The following is a 19,137-nucleotide window of genomic DNA, read 5'->3' as shown; positions in this document are numbered from 1 at the left end:
CTAGAAATCAAAAGAAGGATACTTTCCTTAAACAAGGAACTTTACCATATTTCTAAAACATGTTTCTAAAACAGCCCAACAGGGAGAATGATCCCGTTTTCTACCTTCGCTAACCAGCCACATAGGAAACAACAGGACTTTATGATTTTTGGACCTAATGGAATTTTTAACGGAAAAGCAGACCCAATTAGTAACCCCCTCTCGGCACACACAAATAAGTAGTAACCCTCTGTAACCACAAATAACCACAAATAATTAGTAACCCAAATAATTAGTAACCACAAATAATTAGTAACCTTTCAGATCCTCTGAAGATGCCAGCCACAGATGCAGGCGAAACGTCAGAAGAGAATGCTGCTAGGACATGGCCATACAGCCCGGAAACCACGCAGCACCCAAATTAGTAACTCACTCTTGGGAACTGGTGAGAACCTGCTGGACCCCACCTCTGCATGGAGGGCTTCCAATTCAGATCAGGAGCAGAAGGGCATAATTTTCCCATCCAGCCACCATTTTTGCAACTACAGATAGCTCCTGCAGCTTCTGCTTGCCTTATTATAGGTATCATACATGTTACCAAAACATTTCCTGTAAGGACTTCCGAGGGAGTAGGTGGCTACAGAGGCTTGTCTGTTGGGACATAGTTCAGGTGAGGGAAGGAGACTCATGTCCCCGTCCCCTCCTGATTCAAATTGGTGGGCCTCAGTAGCTGCTATTTTTTAACAAGCAACATGCTCGCGATCTCATTCTGAGGGTAGATGTCTTAGGCTACAGTAAAACAGCTAAGATTTGAGTCTAGTAGCACTTTCGAGGCCAACAAGGTTTTTCAGAGTGTGAGACACCTGATGAAGTGAGTTTCAGTTCTCAGAAGCTCCTGCGCTGAACATCTTGCTGGTCTCTAAGGTGCTCCTGGACCCAAATCTTCCTACGCTGGAGATCTTTTTTTTTTAAGTAGTAGTAAAGCCTTTATTGGCATTGTAAATTACAGTAAAACATTTATCAATTTAAAAAACTAGAATGCATCAAATATATACACATACAAGTTGTTCCCATTAGTTGTGTTTGTAATTCCAGCTCTTATCAATACAAAGCCCAAACGTGATCACCAAAAGCTACAATCCACAAGTGCTTACTTTTTTACAGTTCATATAAAAAGTGACACCAGATAATGAGACTGCAACATCTTTTTAGAAGTCCTCCGCACTTGCTTGGGTTTGGTTATCAGGGGTCTTAGGTTGGTTTCTAAAAGAACTGTTTCCCGACATATTGAGAAGTGGGCTGATTGTAAAGTGTTATAGATTTCCACATCTAGCATGGGATAAATAATACTACTAGTTAGGAAAAAATACACAGTGAGCTGAAACATAAATCTTCAGTTCCTAAGCTCAATTGGTAGACACAGAATACCAGTAGTCATTAAATAATGTGGCCAGCAGTATTGATATATTCATAGTAAATAAAAGGCCCCCCGGGAGCACAACAGGTACATTCTACTGAGAACTCTCAACTATCACTCTGGAGATCTGATTGAGGCTCCCCACCCCACCCCACCCCTGCTCCATGCTGGAGATCGTGATGGCTGCATCCCACTCAGTCCACTCACCTGGCCCTTTTTCCCAGCCCATCCTAATCTTAGTCCTCTAAGATTAGTGGGGGGTGTTAAAATGGAGGAGATGAGATCTGTATATGCTGCCATGAAGAGAAGGATAAAGAATGGGTGGATCTTCTACCCAAACCACACCTGACACAGGGCATTGAGACATCCCTCCCGTTGTCAGAAACTGGACTGGCCCACTCCACAATTCTCTTGGACCACTCTCTGGCATTTCAGCCCCCCGCCCCCCGCCCCCCACCCCAAATAAAAGCAAAAACATCTACGAACAATTTGCATGACACAGTTTTATTCCTCTTTTCCTAATTCTGTTTAAGGAGCCATCTTTTGTCGCTGGGTATTCTTTTTAAATTGTTCTCATTTTTTTTTATTGAGGGGAGGAGGTTGCAAAAAAAATCGTCACTCTTTCAAGAGTGTCTAATTAAAGTTTCTGTGTTTGGGGGAAAACAAAGAAAGCAAAACTCTTCCAAGAAATCCAGGGGTAGAACTTACACCCTTAAATCATCTTTCTTTGTCCCGCAGGGTTATTATCTGCTTTGCTTCTGTTCTGTATTCTCAAGTACAGCATTTACACAAAGGTGGGATCACATTGTGGCCATAAGCCAAACTGGGCAGGCTTCTGCTAGTCGGTAGCTTCAAATAAATGAAGAAAGAAAAAAAAATATCCCCAGGCACTACCAAAATGTTGCAGGCATTGTTGAAATGGTACAGAGTGGAGCTTCCCAAGCCTCTGATAGCTGATGTGCGCCATTTTTCTGAATTAAAACTGGAGACAAGCTACCATATGTTCCCATTTATTTGTAATCAGTTTTTCCCCCCTAATTTACAGGAACTCCCTCTCTGTCTGTATGAATTCTGTGCTGAGCCCACCTCTTGATTGGAAAGAGGCTGGCCTAGAGCAGTGGCTCTTTCACAGAAATAAAGAATTGGCCCTTCTGCAGCCCAGGCAGGCAGCCATACTGTGTCCTGCATCATAAGCAACTGAATGATCTAGTTCAGGGGTCTGCAACCTGCAGCTCTCCAGATGTTCAAGGACTACAAATCCCATCAGCCCCTGCCAGCATGGCCAATTGGAGAGCCACAGGTTGCAGACCCCTGATCCAGTCAAACGTGATGTATTGACTGAACATGACTGTCCACCCCAAATGGAGCTTGAGTGGACCTTTTCAGTTCAGAAGTTTCTTTCCATATATTGTCGAAGGCTTTCACGGCCGAAATCACTGGGGTGCTGTGTGGTTTCCGGGCTGTATGGCCGTGTTCTAGCAGCATTCTCTCCTGACGTTTCGCCTGCATCTGTGGCTGGCATCTTCAGAGGATCTGAATCTTCAGGAGAGAATGTCAGGAGAGAATGCTGCTAGAACACGGCCATACAGCCTGGAAACCACACAGCACCCCAGTTTCTTTCCATAGACAGATAGGTAAATCATACAGTGATACAACGGGCAATCTACTTTATGGGTGGGCACTTAGGGCTCTCCGGAGCTTTTTAATTATTTGATTTATTCCCTGGGGCATTCGAGTTATTAACGTGCATTGTATTAGAGTGCATCAGCCCCAATTTTCAGTGTTATTGCCCTAGGACCTTGAAAATTTATGTTATTTGAAACATGGTGATTTTCTAGGACAAACATTTTGATAACGCCTGATGGATTTCCCCCCAACCTGTTTGGCTTCAGATGAACCAGGCTGTATCAGTAAATAGACTGAGGGGGTGGATTTGTTTATCCCACAAAAGTGAATGCATAAGTTGACATGATCTGTGATTCTCCTCTTAACTTGGAGTTTTGTGGTTTCTATTCTAGTGGAAGTTGTTGACTGTATTTTTTTAACCATGTAATTAACTCTTTCCATTGCACCAAGGAATGTTTTCTTAATCATCCATCTTGTTTCATCTTTCTGTGGTTAGATAGTATACCTTTAAGTTGTAGATGTCCCTCCATAACACTTCCTCAGTTGACCTGTAGAGATTCCTTCCTGTGTATATATTTTATGTATTCAGCATCAGTATACACTAAAAGTTTAAAACCTTTCCTTTTCCAGCTTCTACTTACTGTTATTTCAGTACCTGTACTATATCCAGATTCATGTTGATAAAGTTGAATTTAACCATGTTTCTATACATACTTATCTGGTACATACTTAAATGATCTTATAAATGAAATGAAATGATGTTGCCGATTTTTGGGGCGAATTGTTTTCAGGGCGGCTTTCCATGTTATGATCTAACAACTGTAAAGTGTGCTGTTGATTCTCATCCATGCCAAAAATGTCTTTTGGAAATTCTCTGTCTTCAAAGCTCATGCATGGCTGAGTGACACAGCCAGCAGAGTCATTCGGTAGAGCTCTTGCCGCATGACTTCACGGTGCCAGTGGAAAAATTATGTTTGGATGGCTGCTATGGGTTTTCTGGGCTGTGTGGTGGTTTTTCTCCTAACTTTTCACCTTCATCTATGGCTGTCATGGTAAGATGTGTTTCTCTCTGTGGTAAGAGTTTTTTTTTCTCTACACACTGTGTCATGTCTAAACAGCCTGGAAAACCCACAACAGCCAGTTGATTCTGCCCATGAAAGCCTTCGGCAATACATCTATGTTTGGATGTTTCCCAATTTCAGAAAACTAGTATATCAAGGAGGAAAGGTGTTAGCTTAGTCTTTCCCTTCAAATGCTAGATTTCTGTGTACAGGAAGTTACGGCTTAGTTTAAACAAAACATTTAAACAAGTGAATGCCCACCTGCACTTCAAAGCAGTACAGTCTATTGCAGTGGTGGCGAACCTTTGGCACTCCATATGTTATGGACTACAATTCCCATCAGCCCCTGCCAGCATGGCCAATTGGCCATGCTGGCAGGGGCTGATGGGAATTGTAGTCCATAACATCTTGAGTGCCAAAGGTTCGCCACCATGGGTCTATTGACTCTTTTGAGATGGGCAACTGGTTGTGTGAACGTTCCAAGAAGTTTCAGTCAGTTTCCATGTTTTATGGCTTTGTTAAAAACCAAGAGATCACATTCAAGTGGCACTGTGTGAGAAGATGGAGTAGATGGAGGACATCTGGGTTCTACGTAAAGACTACATGTCTCAGTGCAGCAGAACCTTTGTCATGTCCTTAGACCTTCCAGAATAAACAGACTCAGTTGAATACGAATTCCACTTATTAAAAGAGGTATCGGTCAGGTTACACAGTAAGAACTCTTGTCAAGTCTGATTTGTGCACCCAAACTCCCCAACAGAAAATGCAGGCAACCCCCTCCTCCTCACACCGGCCTGTCTCAGCTAAGCACACTTTCATCTCCTCCTGATAAGACACCAGATGTTCGTCCCTGGGAAGGTCAGAACATCAAAGTTCACATAGCAGCAGGTATCTAACAGCAAGCATAAGCAATGCAATACACAGCACAGAGAACCCCTCTGGTTGCCACAACCTCCTGGTCCCACCTGGAGACATGGCAAGACCACTAAGCTGGCCAGGGCTTGACATGGCTGGCCACATGCTTAGCTGTGTCCAATTATTTCTGCGACTGATCGTCATCCTCCCTCCTCGCCCGTTCAACTTTTGCAGCTTTGCCATGTGAGCTGTAGCCTCAGAATGGCGTGTGAATGCAGAATGTGAAGGATCGGCAGTTTGCCAACCTCCAGGCAAGGCCTGGTGATCCCCCAGAATTACAACTCATTCCCAGATGACAGTCATCAATTCCCCTGGAGAGAATGGCTGTTTTAGAGTGTGGATTCTATGGCATTTGTCCCCACTGAGCCACTTGCCCGCCCCAAACCCGGCCCTCCCCCCAAATCTCCAGGTATTCCCCAACCTGGAGCTAGCTGCCTTAGGAATCAATATAAACACATGGCTGGCTGGCTTGCTGCAGCTTCTGCCCCCCATGGCCATAGATCAGTGGTGGTGAACCTGTGGCACTCCAATTGGCCATGCTGGAAGGGGCTGATGGGAATTGTAGTCTATAACATCTGGAGTGCCATAGGTTCGCCACCACGGTCATAGATCATCTGATTTTTTACCATACATTTTTGTATTCTACACATTCCAAAGAGGTTTGTAGCAAAGAGGCATAATTTCAGGGTTTCCCTGTTGCCAAGTATCTCAACCAGGGCTGATAAGGTTTGTCCCCCACGAATTCCCTTTTATGAATTTTGACAGCAAATATTTATCTGGCCGCGCAACCGTTTGATAAATATTTGATATTTGGCATAATTGATATTGATTTTTCAGCAGTAGACACATTGATGTTGTGTTGACTAAAAGCTGTACTATCTTAGATCATTTGCTCAGCCGGCTACAAGTCTAAACAGTCACCTTTCAGATTCTTGGTGTCCGGATTTTTTAAATTAAACTCCACAGTGTGCCAAATTTTGAATGTATTGGAAAGTTTATGTCAGATCTATGGGAAGTCCGTGGAATGAGGGAGTTTTTACAGGCCTTGACAATCACAAGCCTTGACAATCAAAAATGCCCGTGTTTATATTTCCAGGACATGGCAGTGGATTTCCGGGGATGCCTGCATGGTGGTGTTGGATCATAACATGGGCACCAGGTCTAAGTGGGAGCTATCTCTTTTTTTGGCTGTAGAAACAGTAAATGTGGAGGTTTTTCTCTTCCCCTCCCCCCTCTCCTTTTTTAATGTGTGTGTTTTCTTTCGCTGGCTCAGCAACAGTCTCAATCATTGTATTTTCACAAAGAACTCATGAAGAGGACTTTAGGCAAGCCCACGTATGCCCTTGAGGCTAGGGAATATGTTGTAAGTTTGTGTATGGTGTGGCCCGGCCATACAGTCGCTGCACAGTCACTGACCCCATTTACAATCTTGCAAGAGAGGGAGTTTTTTCTGAAAAGGAAGTGTGCAATATGGTTTGAAATAAACAAATAAATCACACACCCCATAGAAACGTTTGGCAGTTCAACATAAAGAGGGCATGCTTTTTTCAGTCATAGAAAATGTTGTATTTGAAAAAAAAAACCCACCGTGAGACAATGTTCATCATCAGAGAAGCAAAAAGAACAAACCAGACTTAACAAAAATAAATGAGCAAAAATGTGTGATGCGTAAGCTACAGTGGAACTCCCTTAATGCGCTTTGGCAGCCGTGCGGGAAACACATCAGCTGTTGCTAGGCTAGAAGGGTCTTCAACTTGACAGATTTAATTTCATGGAATCATAGAGTTAGCACCAACTGGAGGACCAGCAAGGCTGTTTCCTGCTGACATTCATTTTCATCAGATCAGTCTATGCAAATTGGCGACGCAATGTAGTGAGACAGGCACTTCAGAAGGGGAATTCTTTGTGCCAACGCAAGATTCTGTACACCATGCCTTAAAGTCTAACAGAGGTGGAATTTGCATGGCATCCAGATGAGAAAAAGAAGAAAGGAACCATGTTAATCTTGTGCCAGAAGGAGAATTCTTTGGTTCAAACTCGCTGCCCAAGACAGTGGACAAATATAAGTCTTCTTGTTTTTAAAAAATGCTTCCTTGCAGTTCTAATCCACATGCCATATTCCTTTGAAATGTGTTCCAGGACATTAACCCAAATCAACATTCCCTGTAAGCCGCATGGCCGCACAGACAGCTCAGTTCCACGTACAGGTAGGGAACTTCTGCACAGTTCCCTACCGCAGTTAGCGGAACAATTGCCCCAAACATAATATGAGCTGTGACTTAACAAGTAGTAAGTGCCCAGCGTCCTTTAAAAGGAAAGCGGGGAGGAATGGGCACAGCTCTGGCGTTATAGTTGCCAACTTCCAGGTGGGGACTGGAGATCTCCCAACTACATATCTCTGGACTATATTCCATTTCTTTTGGAGAAAATGGCTGCTTTGAAGGGTTGACTGTATGGCATTATACCCTGTGGAGATCCCTCCCCTTCCTAAAACAAGCCTTCCCAGGCACCACCCTCAAATCTCCAGGTATTTCTGAACCCAGAATTGGCAACCCAAGCTGGGATGCCTTCTTCAACTCTCACAAGGATTCTCCTTCTCTAAGAACATAACTATATTGCAACCTTAAATAGCTGTTTCTTCTCTTAGGCCCTTTCTGCATGGGCGGAATACGGCGCCCTGGGGACGGCAAAAACGCCGTCCCCAGGGAGGAATAACTGAAGCGCCGTTGCCGCGGCAGCAGCTTGTGACGAAAATGGCTGCCATTTTCCAACCTCAGCTTCTAGCCCAGCCGGAGGTTTTTTTTTCAGAAAGCTTGGCGGCTTGGAGCTGCTGGCGTGCAAACGGCAGCGGCTCCAAGGCGCCTTCCCTCCCCCCATGTCTGGGCTACCTACCTGTCCTGCGGCCCTCCGGCGCGTCACCGAGGCCTGGGGACACGCCCCCTCGCCCTGCGACTCGCGGTCGCACAGGGCAGGGGGGCGTGTCCCCTGGCCTCTGCGATGTGCCGGAGGGCCGCAGGACAGGTAAAGCTCGACTTGATGATAAAGGCATGGCCAGCTCTGCGCCCGTCGTCCGGGGAAGGGATTCTGGGACTGTTGTCAAAATGCGAAACCCCGGTCCCAGAGGGAGTCGGAAGATCAGCGTCATCGGCCGACCCGACCCCTTCTGCCGCCGTGCGGAAACGGCCTTAGCTGCATGAGAGGGCAGGAGGAGACCACTTACCTTTCATGCCGAGTTCTCAGCAGCCTTACTAGACTACAATTCTCAGGTTTCCTTGGAAGGAGTCAGGACAATGAAATTAGTCTTAAAATTTTAACAAGGTGCCTATTTTAAATGTTATATTTCAATGTACCCCTGTGAGTTTTCAGTAAAAAAAAGACAAAGACAAAGTGAACCGTGGGCTCAAAGTTACTTCTTCAGAAAGTTTGTGCAGGAGGTTTCCACTGTGGTGGTTAGTTTCCCCTGGCTTGCTGTTGAGAAGAGTTGATTTGCTTCCAATTGGCCGTGTTTCTGTAGAAGGGCAGCACTGAACCTTGAAAAACAAAACAGGGATGAAGGAGAACTTCGCTTCCTAGTTCTGCTACTTTGAACACTGCCTTCGTGCCAAAGGGGTTTGGGAATGTGCAGTCGAGGCTCTAGCATAGTAGCATAATATCAGTGCTCTGTTAGCCCAGTCAGAGCCTCGGAAAGGCCTTCTTGCCGTTGGCGAACTAGAGACGTTCCGCTCCCTCCTTTGCTGTCTTGTAAGTGTGGGTCATCGTTTGTGACTATCCAATAACACATAGATTTGCTGGCCTTCATGCGCTCTCGTGTGTTATTGCGCTTGTGGCTCGTAGGCTTCCTCCATTTGCTCTTGGCAAAAGGCTATGTTAGACTCATCCTGAAGAGATTTGCTCTTGTTCTGAGATATGTATCTGTATTTCCTAGAATTCAGTTAATTAAGCCAAAGAGATAAGGGCTCCCCTGTCCCCAAATTTTCCTGCAGTGGATGAGCAAATCTCTTAACAAAAATACTTGTCCTTCCTCTCCTCAAAACAGCAAAAGGCCTAACTAATAATAAACTTTAAATTACTTAGTTATTTCTTATTTCAGCAAATCAGACCTTAAGAATCTAGGCTGACCACATTTCTATTTGTTTATTTTGTCTTACCTTGTGAATGCTGCATATCCACAGACCAGCAAAATAAATAAATAAATAAATCCCAGCAAATAAGAACACAAAGGTTTCAATCTAATCAATGTTGTTATGCTTTTTTGAAAAGCCCTGCTTGTTTCAATGAGAGAGATTTTAAGCACATGTTTTAACTCCTTCACCAAAATCCCTGGTGCATACAAGAGCATAAAATACTTGACTCATGCTCTATTAGTAAGATTTGTAAAGCAGTTTATAATTGTTGCCCTAATCACCACTTTATTTCATCATCCTTATTCCTATAGAGGGAGTTTTGCTCCCTCTAGTGGTTGGTTCAATATCACACAGGTTTATGTCTATCATAAAAATCTGTAGTTTAAATCTGTAAGGAGACAGGCTGAAATAAATTTGTGTGATGTTGAATCAACCACTAGAGGGAGCAAAACACCTGCAGGAACTCGCCTCCACACACACACACAAAAGGAACAGGAACTTGCAAGCCAGCAAGGGGGCTTTCCCCACTTACCTTCTGCTGTGCGCTACTCCGGGAAAGTAGCGCGGGGTCCAGCGGTGCTCCCCACTTGCAAAGGCGGCAACCACGCAGCCGCCTCGACGCTGCCGCTCTCGCACCACCTCAGCGCGCGTCATTCCTCGCGCTGAAGAAACGGCACCTTTTGATGACCCTGCAAGAGCGTGGGGTCGTGAGGAACCCCGAGAGCGCACCAGGAATGACGTGCGCTGAGGGGGCGCAAGAGCAGCGCGCAGCAGAAGGTGAGTGGGAAAAGCCCCACGATGACAATTCAGAAAAGTCCAAGCATCAGAAACAGGGAAACAGAGACTTTTGTCCAAGATCATCTAATGAATCCATGTTGAGCTATGATTTGAACCTAGATCCCCAAGGATTGATGCCTTATTGTCTAGCTCAGTGGTTTTCAAATTCGGAATTTTCGGAGAACCATTTACACATTGATTTATCTACCATTTCCCTTTTTGAAGATGGTGCTAGAGCATGATTGAGAGCAGATGCTCAGTGTGTTCAAGGCCTTTGGGCGGAACACCCTGCAACTTTGGATTCTTTTCAGATGTCACAAGCAAACCATGTTTTTAAAGAATGTTCTCTTATGAGCCTTACAAATCCTTGGATTCATTCTTTCTCTCCTCCTCTCTTCATCCTAATTAACAACTCAAAAATGGGATTTCTTGGCTCTGAGCAAATCATAATTTTTTTTTACTCCATTATAGCTATTATTTTTATTATTGTTCATTGACTGTAAGTAACTTGCAGTGTCCTTCTATATTTTTATAATTGAGGTTTTGAGGGACTGCTTAGTCTTCTAGTTCTCTGTGAGGCCAATGCTTGGATTCAGCCCCCCCCCCTTCGCTTGAGTTATTGGCCCTTTCCGCACGGGCGGTATATGGCGCCCTGGGGACGGCAAAAACGCCGTCCCCAGGGAGCCATTCGCACAGGAGGCGCGGCTGCTTTGCAGCCGTGCCGCCCTCGCACCGCCCGACCGGCGCAAAGCCACCGTTTTCCGACCTCGCTCGGGAAGCGAGGTTTTCGGAAAACAGCGGCTTGGAGCCGCTGCCGTGCGAACAACAGCGGCTCCAAGGCGCCCTTCCCCCTTCCACCCTTCACTTACCTTGTCTCCGGCCGTCTGGCACGTCGCTGAGGCCTGGGGACACGCCCCCCTGCCCTGTGACGCTGGAGCAGTCGCGCAGGGCCAGGGGGGGCATGTCTCCAGGCCTCGGCGACGTGCCGGACAGCCAGAGACACGCCGGGTCGGCCGGGCGATGGCGCTCCGCGGCAGCGTCTTCCCAGCTGTTTCTGGGGGTAGGAATGCACCGACCCAACCCCCATCGACGCCGTGCAGAAACGGCCTTTATGACAGGATTAGAGGCTAGAAGGACCCACACCAGTAGGCGTGATAAAAACAACTTTAAAAAGTTTCTTTCAGTGGTGTGCATTTGGTTGTTCCATTGTTTTCCTTTTCCCCAGCCCGCTCAGTATTGCAGTAACAATTTTACTGGAGAGGTCGGGCCCTAAGAAAGCACGATGGTTACTAAGCAATCGTTTTATTTGACAGACTCACACTTATAACTTAGAACAGGAGCTTTTAACTGTTTCTGAATGGAACAACACCCAAACCATTATAACACACAGCAGACAAGCTTCCCCCTTTTTAGTTTTTATTTTTGGAAAGGAATGCCGCCTACCTAACTTCAAAATAACTGAAGTCCCGAATGGACTCCCTGCCTACCCAGCAGACCTCCTGACTCCTCTCTCACTAAAACCCAACAACCTTCATCCTGTCCATTGGCCAGTAGTTAAACAGTCAAATTCCTCTCCTTTTTGTTGTTGTCAAAATTCCCGTCCACTGCTTGAGAGTGATTGGCTGAGGCTTGAGGAGGGTGGAACTTGAAGCTTTCCACCACAACTTTCCACTCAAGTCCTGATGCGTAGTTTGTGGGCAAGAGATCAAACCACAGTTTGATTCGGACATTAGAACAATCTGCAGTTGAGAACCCAAAAATTTCATGCTGAATCACATGTGAATAGAGCAGGAAAGAAGTGTGTAAGCTGGAGGATTTCTGTTATTTGTTTTTCTAATTGATCCTTTTAAAAAGATAATCTTTGAATGGAGTCTCATTGGTAGGCAGGTTATTATTTTAGAGATGGTAGTAAGTTCCTAATGAACTCCCAAGAGATTTCAGGGTTGTCTGGAACGCAGTTTGAAAACCAGTGCTCTAGAACACAGGTGTCAAACTCGCGGCCCTCCAGATGTTATGGACTACAGCATGTTGCTGGCAGGGGGTTATGGGAACTGTAGTCCATAACATCTGGAGGGCCGCGAGTTTGACACCTATGCTCTAGAGTGTGCCAAGACCTCTGACACATGGAACTAGTTTGGTTTTGAATCTGCTTGGACTGCAACATGAAATATTATACCATTTATTTTTGTATTTAAGAATAAAGTGGATTCAAAAGCAGGAAAATCCCATTGGGAGTCTTTCGACTTGATGTTATTTTTGAAAATAAAAAAACAAACTTTTCCCTTTGCATATGACATATCGGGAGTTCAAAAAACCCCACCACAAATACAAGCGCATATCTGTTCATGCTGCTTATGTAGATGTTTAGCAAGGCTTTGGTGAGCATGGGGGGACAGGTTGATGCTGTCGATTAGGTGCGTGGTTGCTGTAGTGTAGCATCTAGAAGGAAAAAAACCTTGCCCCCCACTGCCCAGCTCACCCCATAAAAAGCTATAGGCATGCCGTGTGTGTCTTGCCCCTTAGCATTTGCTAAATTTACAGCAAAGGGATAGTATTGGTGGCTGGCAGTTCTCTGGTGTCTAGAAGTTTTGCCTCTAGAAGAATACTAGCATTTAGCCTGTAGCGCATGTAGCATTACATTCTGTGCCTTTTCTAGACCGCTTTTGTAGGCAAATCTTACTTCTCTCTGTATCACTGCTGTTGTCTGTAAAAAAAATATGTACAGAATCTTCTCGACTTGTGCCAATCATGTCTTTGCTGAAGTTCACAGGAATGCTCAAGCCGTGGCGGAAAAGCAAGAGGCTGCCCAAATTTTCTTGAGACTGGGGGTGGGGGGGCAGCGACCCCAGATCCACACAAGCAGAGGTCTGTCTGTCTGTCACACTTTTATCCCACCCTTCTACTAAGGAGCCCAGCAGGGCAACATTCAGTGCTCTCTGTTTTTCAATACAGAGGGAGAGGCTAGGCAGAGCAGGAGTGGTTCTCCGTGAGTTTCGCCCCAGAGGAGGGACTTGAACCGAAGTCTCGCAAATCCTAGTCTAACCACAATACCATGCCAGCTCTCCAGAGTGGCCCCAAATGCTTCTGGTTCTTGAGGCAGAACATCAAAATAGTACCTCGTCTTCCATCCCTTCCATATATATATATATATGCTTTGCTGACTATTCCTTCTACCCCTTGATCTGCTGCCTATGATCTCAGATTGCAAATGCCTTAGCAGACCAGGTGCTCAGGAGCAGCAGCAGCAGAAGGCCATTGCTTTCACAACCTGCCTGTGAGCTCCCAAAGGCACCTGGTAGGCCACTGCGAGTAGCAGAGTGCTGGACTAGATGGACTCTGGTCTGATCCAGCAAGGCTCTTTCTTATGTTCCTTATGTTCCTTGTGCTCTTCTTTCAGTTGTCTTTGGTTTGGCTTTTTCAAGTCCAGTTGTTGGCACAAGTCATTGGTCGGCAAAGTTAGGAATCATAGAGTTGGAAGAGACCACCAGGGCCATCCAATCCCACCCCCTGCCATGCAGGAACTCACAATCAAAGCACTCCTGACAGATGGCCATCTAGGAAGTTCTTCCTAATGTTTAGGGGGAATCTCTTTTCTTGCACCTTGAATCCATTACTCAAGTACCAAATATACCCATGTACCAAACATATGAGAGAAAGCTTAACTCCAAGCAGAGAGAGCTGGGTAAAGGGCTGTAATCTTCCCATAACTATCCAGCTTCAGTTAGAAGCAAGACTTCCTGGACTGGTGCTCAAGAAATTAGCCCCTGCCATACCCTTCAATGGAGGGAGAATTGGCACGTGGGAGATTCTTAATCCTTCCCTTGACCCTGTCCCTCAGTTTTCCTAGTCAATCAATGCCACATCTATCTACATCACTCTGCACATCAGTTGTGTAACTGCTGTGACTGGTAGCAGATTCTGAGGCAATCTCTAGGGTGCCCACAGATGATCCATGCCAGGCATTGGCCTGAGGTACAATACTTGAACCCCTGCACTGCAGTGGAATATTGGTAGTGGGGGTTGGGGAAAGCTGTTTTTTTGAGAAGCTTGTCCAACGTTACTCTTTTCGGAATGAGATTGCCCTAGTGAGAATCTAAGAAACCTCAAGATTCCCTAGACACATTTTTCCAAAGCTATTGGCTTGCAAGTGTGAAAGTGTAAAAGATTTCTGACTTAAAAGAAGAGAGAATTCTGTGACACTGTAAGGCAAGGGTCTGCAACCTGCGGCTCTCCAGATGTTCATGGACCACAATTCCCATCAGCCCCTGCCACCATGGTGGCGGTGATAAATTAACATCTGAAGGTGGGCTATAGGAAATGAAATGGGCCTGTGGAGATGAAAGCGCCAGGAACCGCAGGTTAGCAGAGCCCATGGGTAGCTGTGAACATAACTGACAATGCTGTTTCCCTTCTGTTTATCCGCAGTATCAAATATTCCAAGGTCTAGTGCTTCTTTACATGGAGGCTTCATTTGGCTATCATGGACTGAATAACTGCTGAGAAAACTCTCCTCTGTAAATTTGTTGATTCTTTTTCCAAGCCATCTGAGCTTATAGCCCCGTGGTGGCGAACCTTTGGCACTCCAGATGTTATGGACTACAATTCCCATCAGCCCCTGCCAGCATGGTCAATTGGCCATGCTGGCAGGGACTGATAAAACTGCTTATCTGGAAGTAAGGTCCGCTCCTACTGTTATAGCCATTTCCAGCTTTTTGAGACAGTTGTTTTAATTACGCATTGCCTGAATGGCCACTTCTTTTGATCTGTCCTGAATGTGTTGCCCATCGATTTTGCTGGGTGATCTTGAGCTACAGTAGAGAAGAATTTATCTCTGTCCATTTTCTCCACACCATTCATTATTTTAAATCATTATCGTTTTAGAAACAAATCACACTAGGCTCGGCACGAGTTAATCCATGAGAAAGTGAATCCTACACTCCACTATTACCTACCACTGGCTCTTAGGTATTACTAGTGACCTTAGAAATTGAAAGAGTTGCTATGATCCTCAGGCTGATTATGTTCCCAATGAGATGAAGGCTGCCCTGTTGGCAAGACAGATAGAGGCATCATTTGGGCATTGTAGCTCATAGACCTTAAATCACCCATAACACAGATTCAAAGCCTACATTGTCCAGATGCCAGCCTTTGGTTTCTCTTGCCTACACTCACATGTGCCTTGTAGGCATGTGGCACAAATAGCACAAGGAACCCGCCACGTGGGATTAAGTTTCTTCATCTATTAATTCTCTCCTGACACGCACCTAACCCCTCCCGTGGCTTTACCAAGGGAATATGGACCGAAGCTCCTTCCCGTGGAATGGTCTGCCCTGATGGAATTCCGTGCTGTAAAGGGCTTATATTTGAATATCTACTTTTTAAAACAAAGAACAGAACTGAAACATGGTTCCTTCCACGTATTAAGGAGAAAGTTTTAGTGTAGCTCTCTTCCTGTTAGTTTACCATTTGCAAAGAATTAGGAGATGCAAATAGGGAAGGATTTATAATTGCAGCACCGCGCCCTGCCCCCACATGCCTGCAATCTGAAGGGTGACTACCTGGAACGCTGCCGTCTCTGTTGACAGCCTTGCCCAGCCACCATCTCTTCTGAGTTCTTCTTACCAGTTTTGTTTCCAGGGACTGTGTCCATCCAGAGGAGAGGTTGTTTTTCCAGCAGAAAAACAACATCATGTTCTGTTGGGGGAATGTAAATAGCAAGGGATTGCACATGAGCTGTGTGCTAGTGCCACATAACCTGCAAGCACTGGGGGTGTTGAATCAATGCCTTCCAGATGCATAATTACTTTAGAATGCAGTACAAAACCTTTGTACCCAAAAAGCCATTTCTGATGCACATCCACGGGCAAAATGGCAGCTTTTTGAGAGTGTTTTGCCCCTAATCTTGTGAACTTTTGCACAGATCTGTGACAAGTGGTGTCCGTTTTCACAAGCCGTGAGGAAAATGTGTATGTGTTAATGTTATAACATGGGATTGGGTGAAGTTCCTCTTCTACTGATACACACTTTTTTTTCCTTCCTCCTTTTCCCCTGTATCTCTCCATTTTTTGCGTGAAGCTTTCTCTCAAGCTGGTAAGCACAATTCGCAGCATGCCTGTTCTGTGTCTGTTTGTGTGTCAAGTCACAATTGTTTATGCGCATGACTTACTTCCCTACAAAGCTAGCCCTGAAATTAATTTCTCTTGTCATCTTTCTGTTTTTGCTTTAATATTTCTCAGATCACTTTGAATATACAGGTCTGGGATTTAATGGAGCTGATGCCAATATTAATACTTCTTAATATGCTGCTAAAAATTAACTTTACATGTAGCATAGCTAAATTATTAACTTTTTAAAAATTGCGGCTATAAAACTGTAGTACAGTTCATCCCCAATAGAATCTGTTGCTGAGATGTACATAAACAAATTGCTTTTGATTATAAAGGTACTTACTTTTGGCAGAAGAAAAATTGGGTGCTCAGGATATTACAAGAAAGGCTCCAGATAAATAAGGTGGAGCTGACAGGTCAAACGGGACTGACTGTATTAATAAATGTAGCAGGCTTTTGGGTTGAGCAGAATACCTCTGCAGGCAGGAATACTCTACTGTTGAAAGGCTTGCTACCCTCACAACAAATTAAGAAGGAAATGCTGGGCTTTTCTGCATTTTCGTTTTGCTCACTTGTACGTTCCTATTTTGTCAGGGAGTGACAGTTCTGCTGTGCCCCTTCTGGAAGTGGATTTGATGTCACACAGGTTGATGTCCAGCATTTATCCTTGTAGTTTTAAACTGCAGGTTTTTGCACCAGGCACGAACCTATGTGATATCGAATCAAGCACTAGTGGAAGCAAAACTCATGCAGGACAACCCCCACCCCCACCCAACAGGAATTTCCAAGCGAGGAACATGAGAATGTGGAAAAGCCCACTATCAAAACCCACATGATTCTACCAGTGACAGCAACCCGGAGTTTTATTCTTCCTCCATTTTCCCATTATCTGTCATACAAGATCATCATGTGACTCACCTGTCCCTGCTGGATCAACAAATGATAGGAAGTTAGGACAGGGAAATCCATGAAAGGTGAGGTCATATTGTGCTTTCCATGATTACTATCTGTTGTGGGGAAAAGGAGGAATATTAGCAGTCGGGCTTCGGCTCGTGGCACCAATCATGTGTTTTTGCAAATATCTAGTTTTCCATTGCATGCTGTAAGCAGTGTCAGCTGAGCCATGGGTGACTAACTGATAGAAGGGCATGTATTTTACAGGGTTCTGTTAGTCCAGGAGTATCCAACTCTGGTGCCCCAGATGTTCATGGACTACAATTCCCATCAGTCCCTGCCAGGGCTGATGGGGTGTAATTATGAACATCTGAAATACCATAGGATGAACACAACTCAGTAGTCCTTCTAGCTTGGTGCCATGTGCTCAGCACAACAGTGGCTGAAGAGGGGTCAGCGTAATGCCCACTGAGACGCGACAGCTGCCGGGGTCTAGATGCAGCGGGGGGAGTCTTGCAACCTGTGGCTCTCCTTGAGGGGATAGGCGTGCCGGGGATAGGTGGCTTCTCTAAGTTTTAATAAAATAAATAAATAAAAATAAAGCTTAGGATGGCCGGCCCTTCGGGGATAGGTGGCCTATAAGTTTAATAAAATAAATAAATAAAATAAAATAAGATGTTCATGGACTACAAATCCCATCAGCCCCACCAGCATGGCCAATTGGTAGTCCGCCGGAGCATCTGGAGAAAGCATGAGTTACTGGAGCACAGGTAGTGAGTCCCAGCCCATGCAGTAGTGCTGGCCGATCCCCGGCTCCCCCCATGCACTTTTGGTCTGCATGCCTTTCCCGTCTGTTTCTTGCAGTGCTGTTTCGCCCATGTGACCAGCCGCCCAGCATCATTGGGGAAGGGCAAGTGAGTGGCCACAGTGCTACCGCTCCCAGTGGCCGTGGCACCAGCACTTCCACCTGCATGTGCCTGCCCGTGCTGTTGGGGACAGAGTGAAGCTCAGGCAACTGGTCTGGAGTGGCAGAAGACGCCTTGTGAATGGGAGGAGGACGCACAGGTGGGGAGGCACACTGGTGGAGTGGAAAGGGAGGCCTACGTTTAGAGCCTTGCTCGCTCTTTCCACTGGAGGTGTCAGTTATAGAGCCTTGTGCATGCAAAGCCCTCCACCACTCCACCATAGTTCCACTCCTGAGCTACGGTCCATCTCACAAAGTTATAATTGAACAGTAAATGTGACTTGCAAAATCATTTACTTGGCTCTCAGCCGTTGTCCTAAATTGGAAATCTTTCCCACAGTTTCATTCATGAGAAACCAGTGTTCAAAAGTCATGGTTTTGTGAGAGCTGGTTCCTGGCTTGCATGTTGCTGTTTGGTGGTGGGGTTGATGCCTCAGCCACGCCTGACCACAGAACTGGCCAACCCTAATTGCTAAGGGACAGTGACTTTATGGCTGAAATCATTGGGCTGTCTGGCAAAACATATGTGGGGGTCTGAGTTTGAGGGTAGCCTACAAAGCTTCCTGGGACTGCAGGCACTGAGCTCTCTGAGCACAAAATGGACTATCCCCTGTGATTGGCTGAAGCCTCTGGATTGGCCCAGCTGAGTATAAAAAGAAATCACTCCATTGTTGTTCCAGTTTCCTGCTCAAGCCCCTAAACTCAAGGTCCTAAGAACATAAGAGGGCCCTGCTGCGTCAGACCAGCAGTCCTTCTAGTTCAGCAACCTGGATCACATAGTGGCCAACCAGTCCCTCTAGAAATCCAGCAACAGGGCACGGAGGGTGAGCCCTTCACCTGATGTCGCCTCCTGATCTGGACAGCCCGAATGCATCTACCACCACCACCTTTATGACCTCAACCGGGCCCCTGGCAATACATTTCAAATTCCAAATTGCCCTTGGCAGGAATAAGGAATATCTCTATCATTGGCAATTCCTGATCAGAATTGTTTGGGGCCCTGTCTGATCTTCAGGTCTCATCATTACTTGACTGGTCAGGCAAGAAGTACGTTTTTCTGACTCTCACGGTGGCATCTGGAAATAACTAACTCCTGTAATTAAATGTTCTTGAAATGTGACTAATAATGTTAATGCTGTTTAATTTCCAAACTAAAAAAAAAAAGAAGCATTCAAAGATATTGATCCCAAATCCCATCTCAAATGCAAGGGGGGGGGGGGTTCAAAGCATAGTGCTTAAACATGCCCAGCACCCACTTCAGTTGCACACCATC

The 19,137-nt window shown here is 45.5% G+C and overlaps 1 protein-coding gene across 1 annotated transcript in view; it reads left to right on the top strand.

The window, feature by feature from the left end:
* FNBP1 (formin binding protein 1) overlaps positions 1-19,137 on the top strand; it is a 230,759-nt gene that overhangs the window by 171,390 nt on the left and 40,232 nt on the right. The window contains exons 11-12 of the mRNA XM_048512254.1: positions 6,272-6,361; positions 15,975-15,989. Of these exons, the coding sequence (XP_048368211.1) occupies positions 6,272-6,361; positions 15,975-15,989 (105 nt within the window). The remainder of the gene's footprint in view (positions 1-6,271; positions 6,362-15,974; positions 15,990-19,137) is intronic.

Source organism: Sphaerodactylus townsendi, linkage group LG12 (genome assembly GCF_021028975.2).
Source record: "Sphaerodactylus townsendi isolate TG3544 linkage group LG12, MPM_Stown_v2.3, whole genome shotgun sequence".
Taxonomy (NCBI): Eukaryota; Metazoa; Chordata; class Lepidosauria; order Squamata; family Sphaerodactylidae; genus Sphaerodactylus; species Sphaerodactylus townsendi.
Note: the sequence above shows the minus strand (reverse complement) of the source record. Positions and strands in the feature narration are given on the sequence as shown.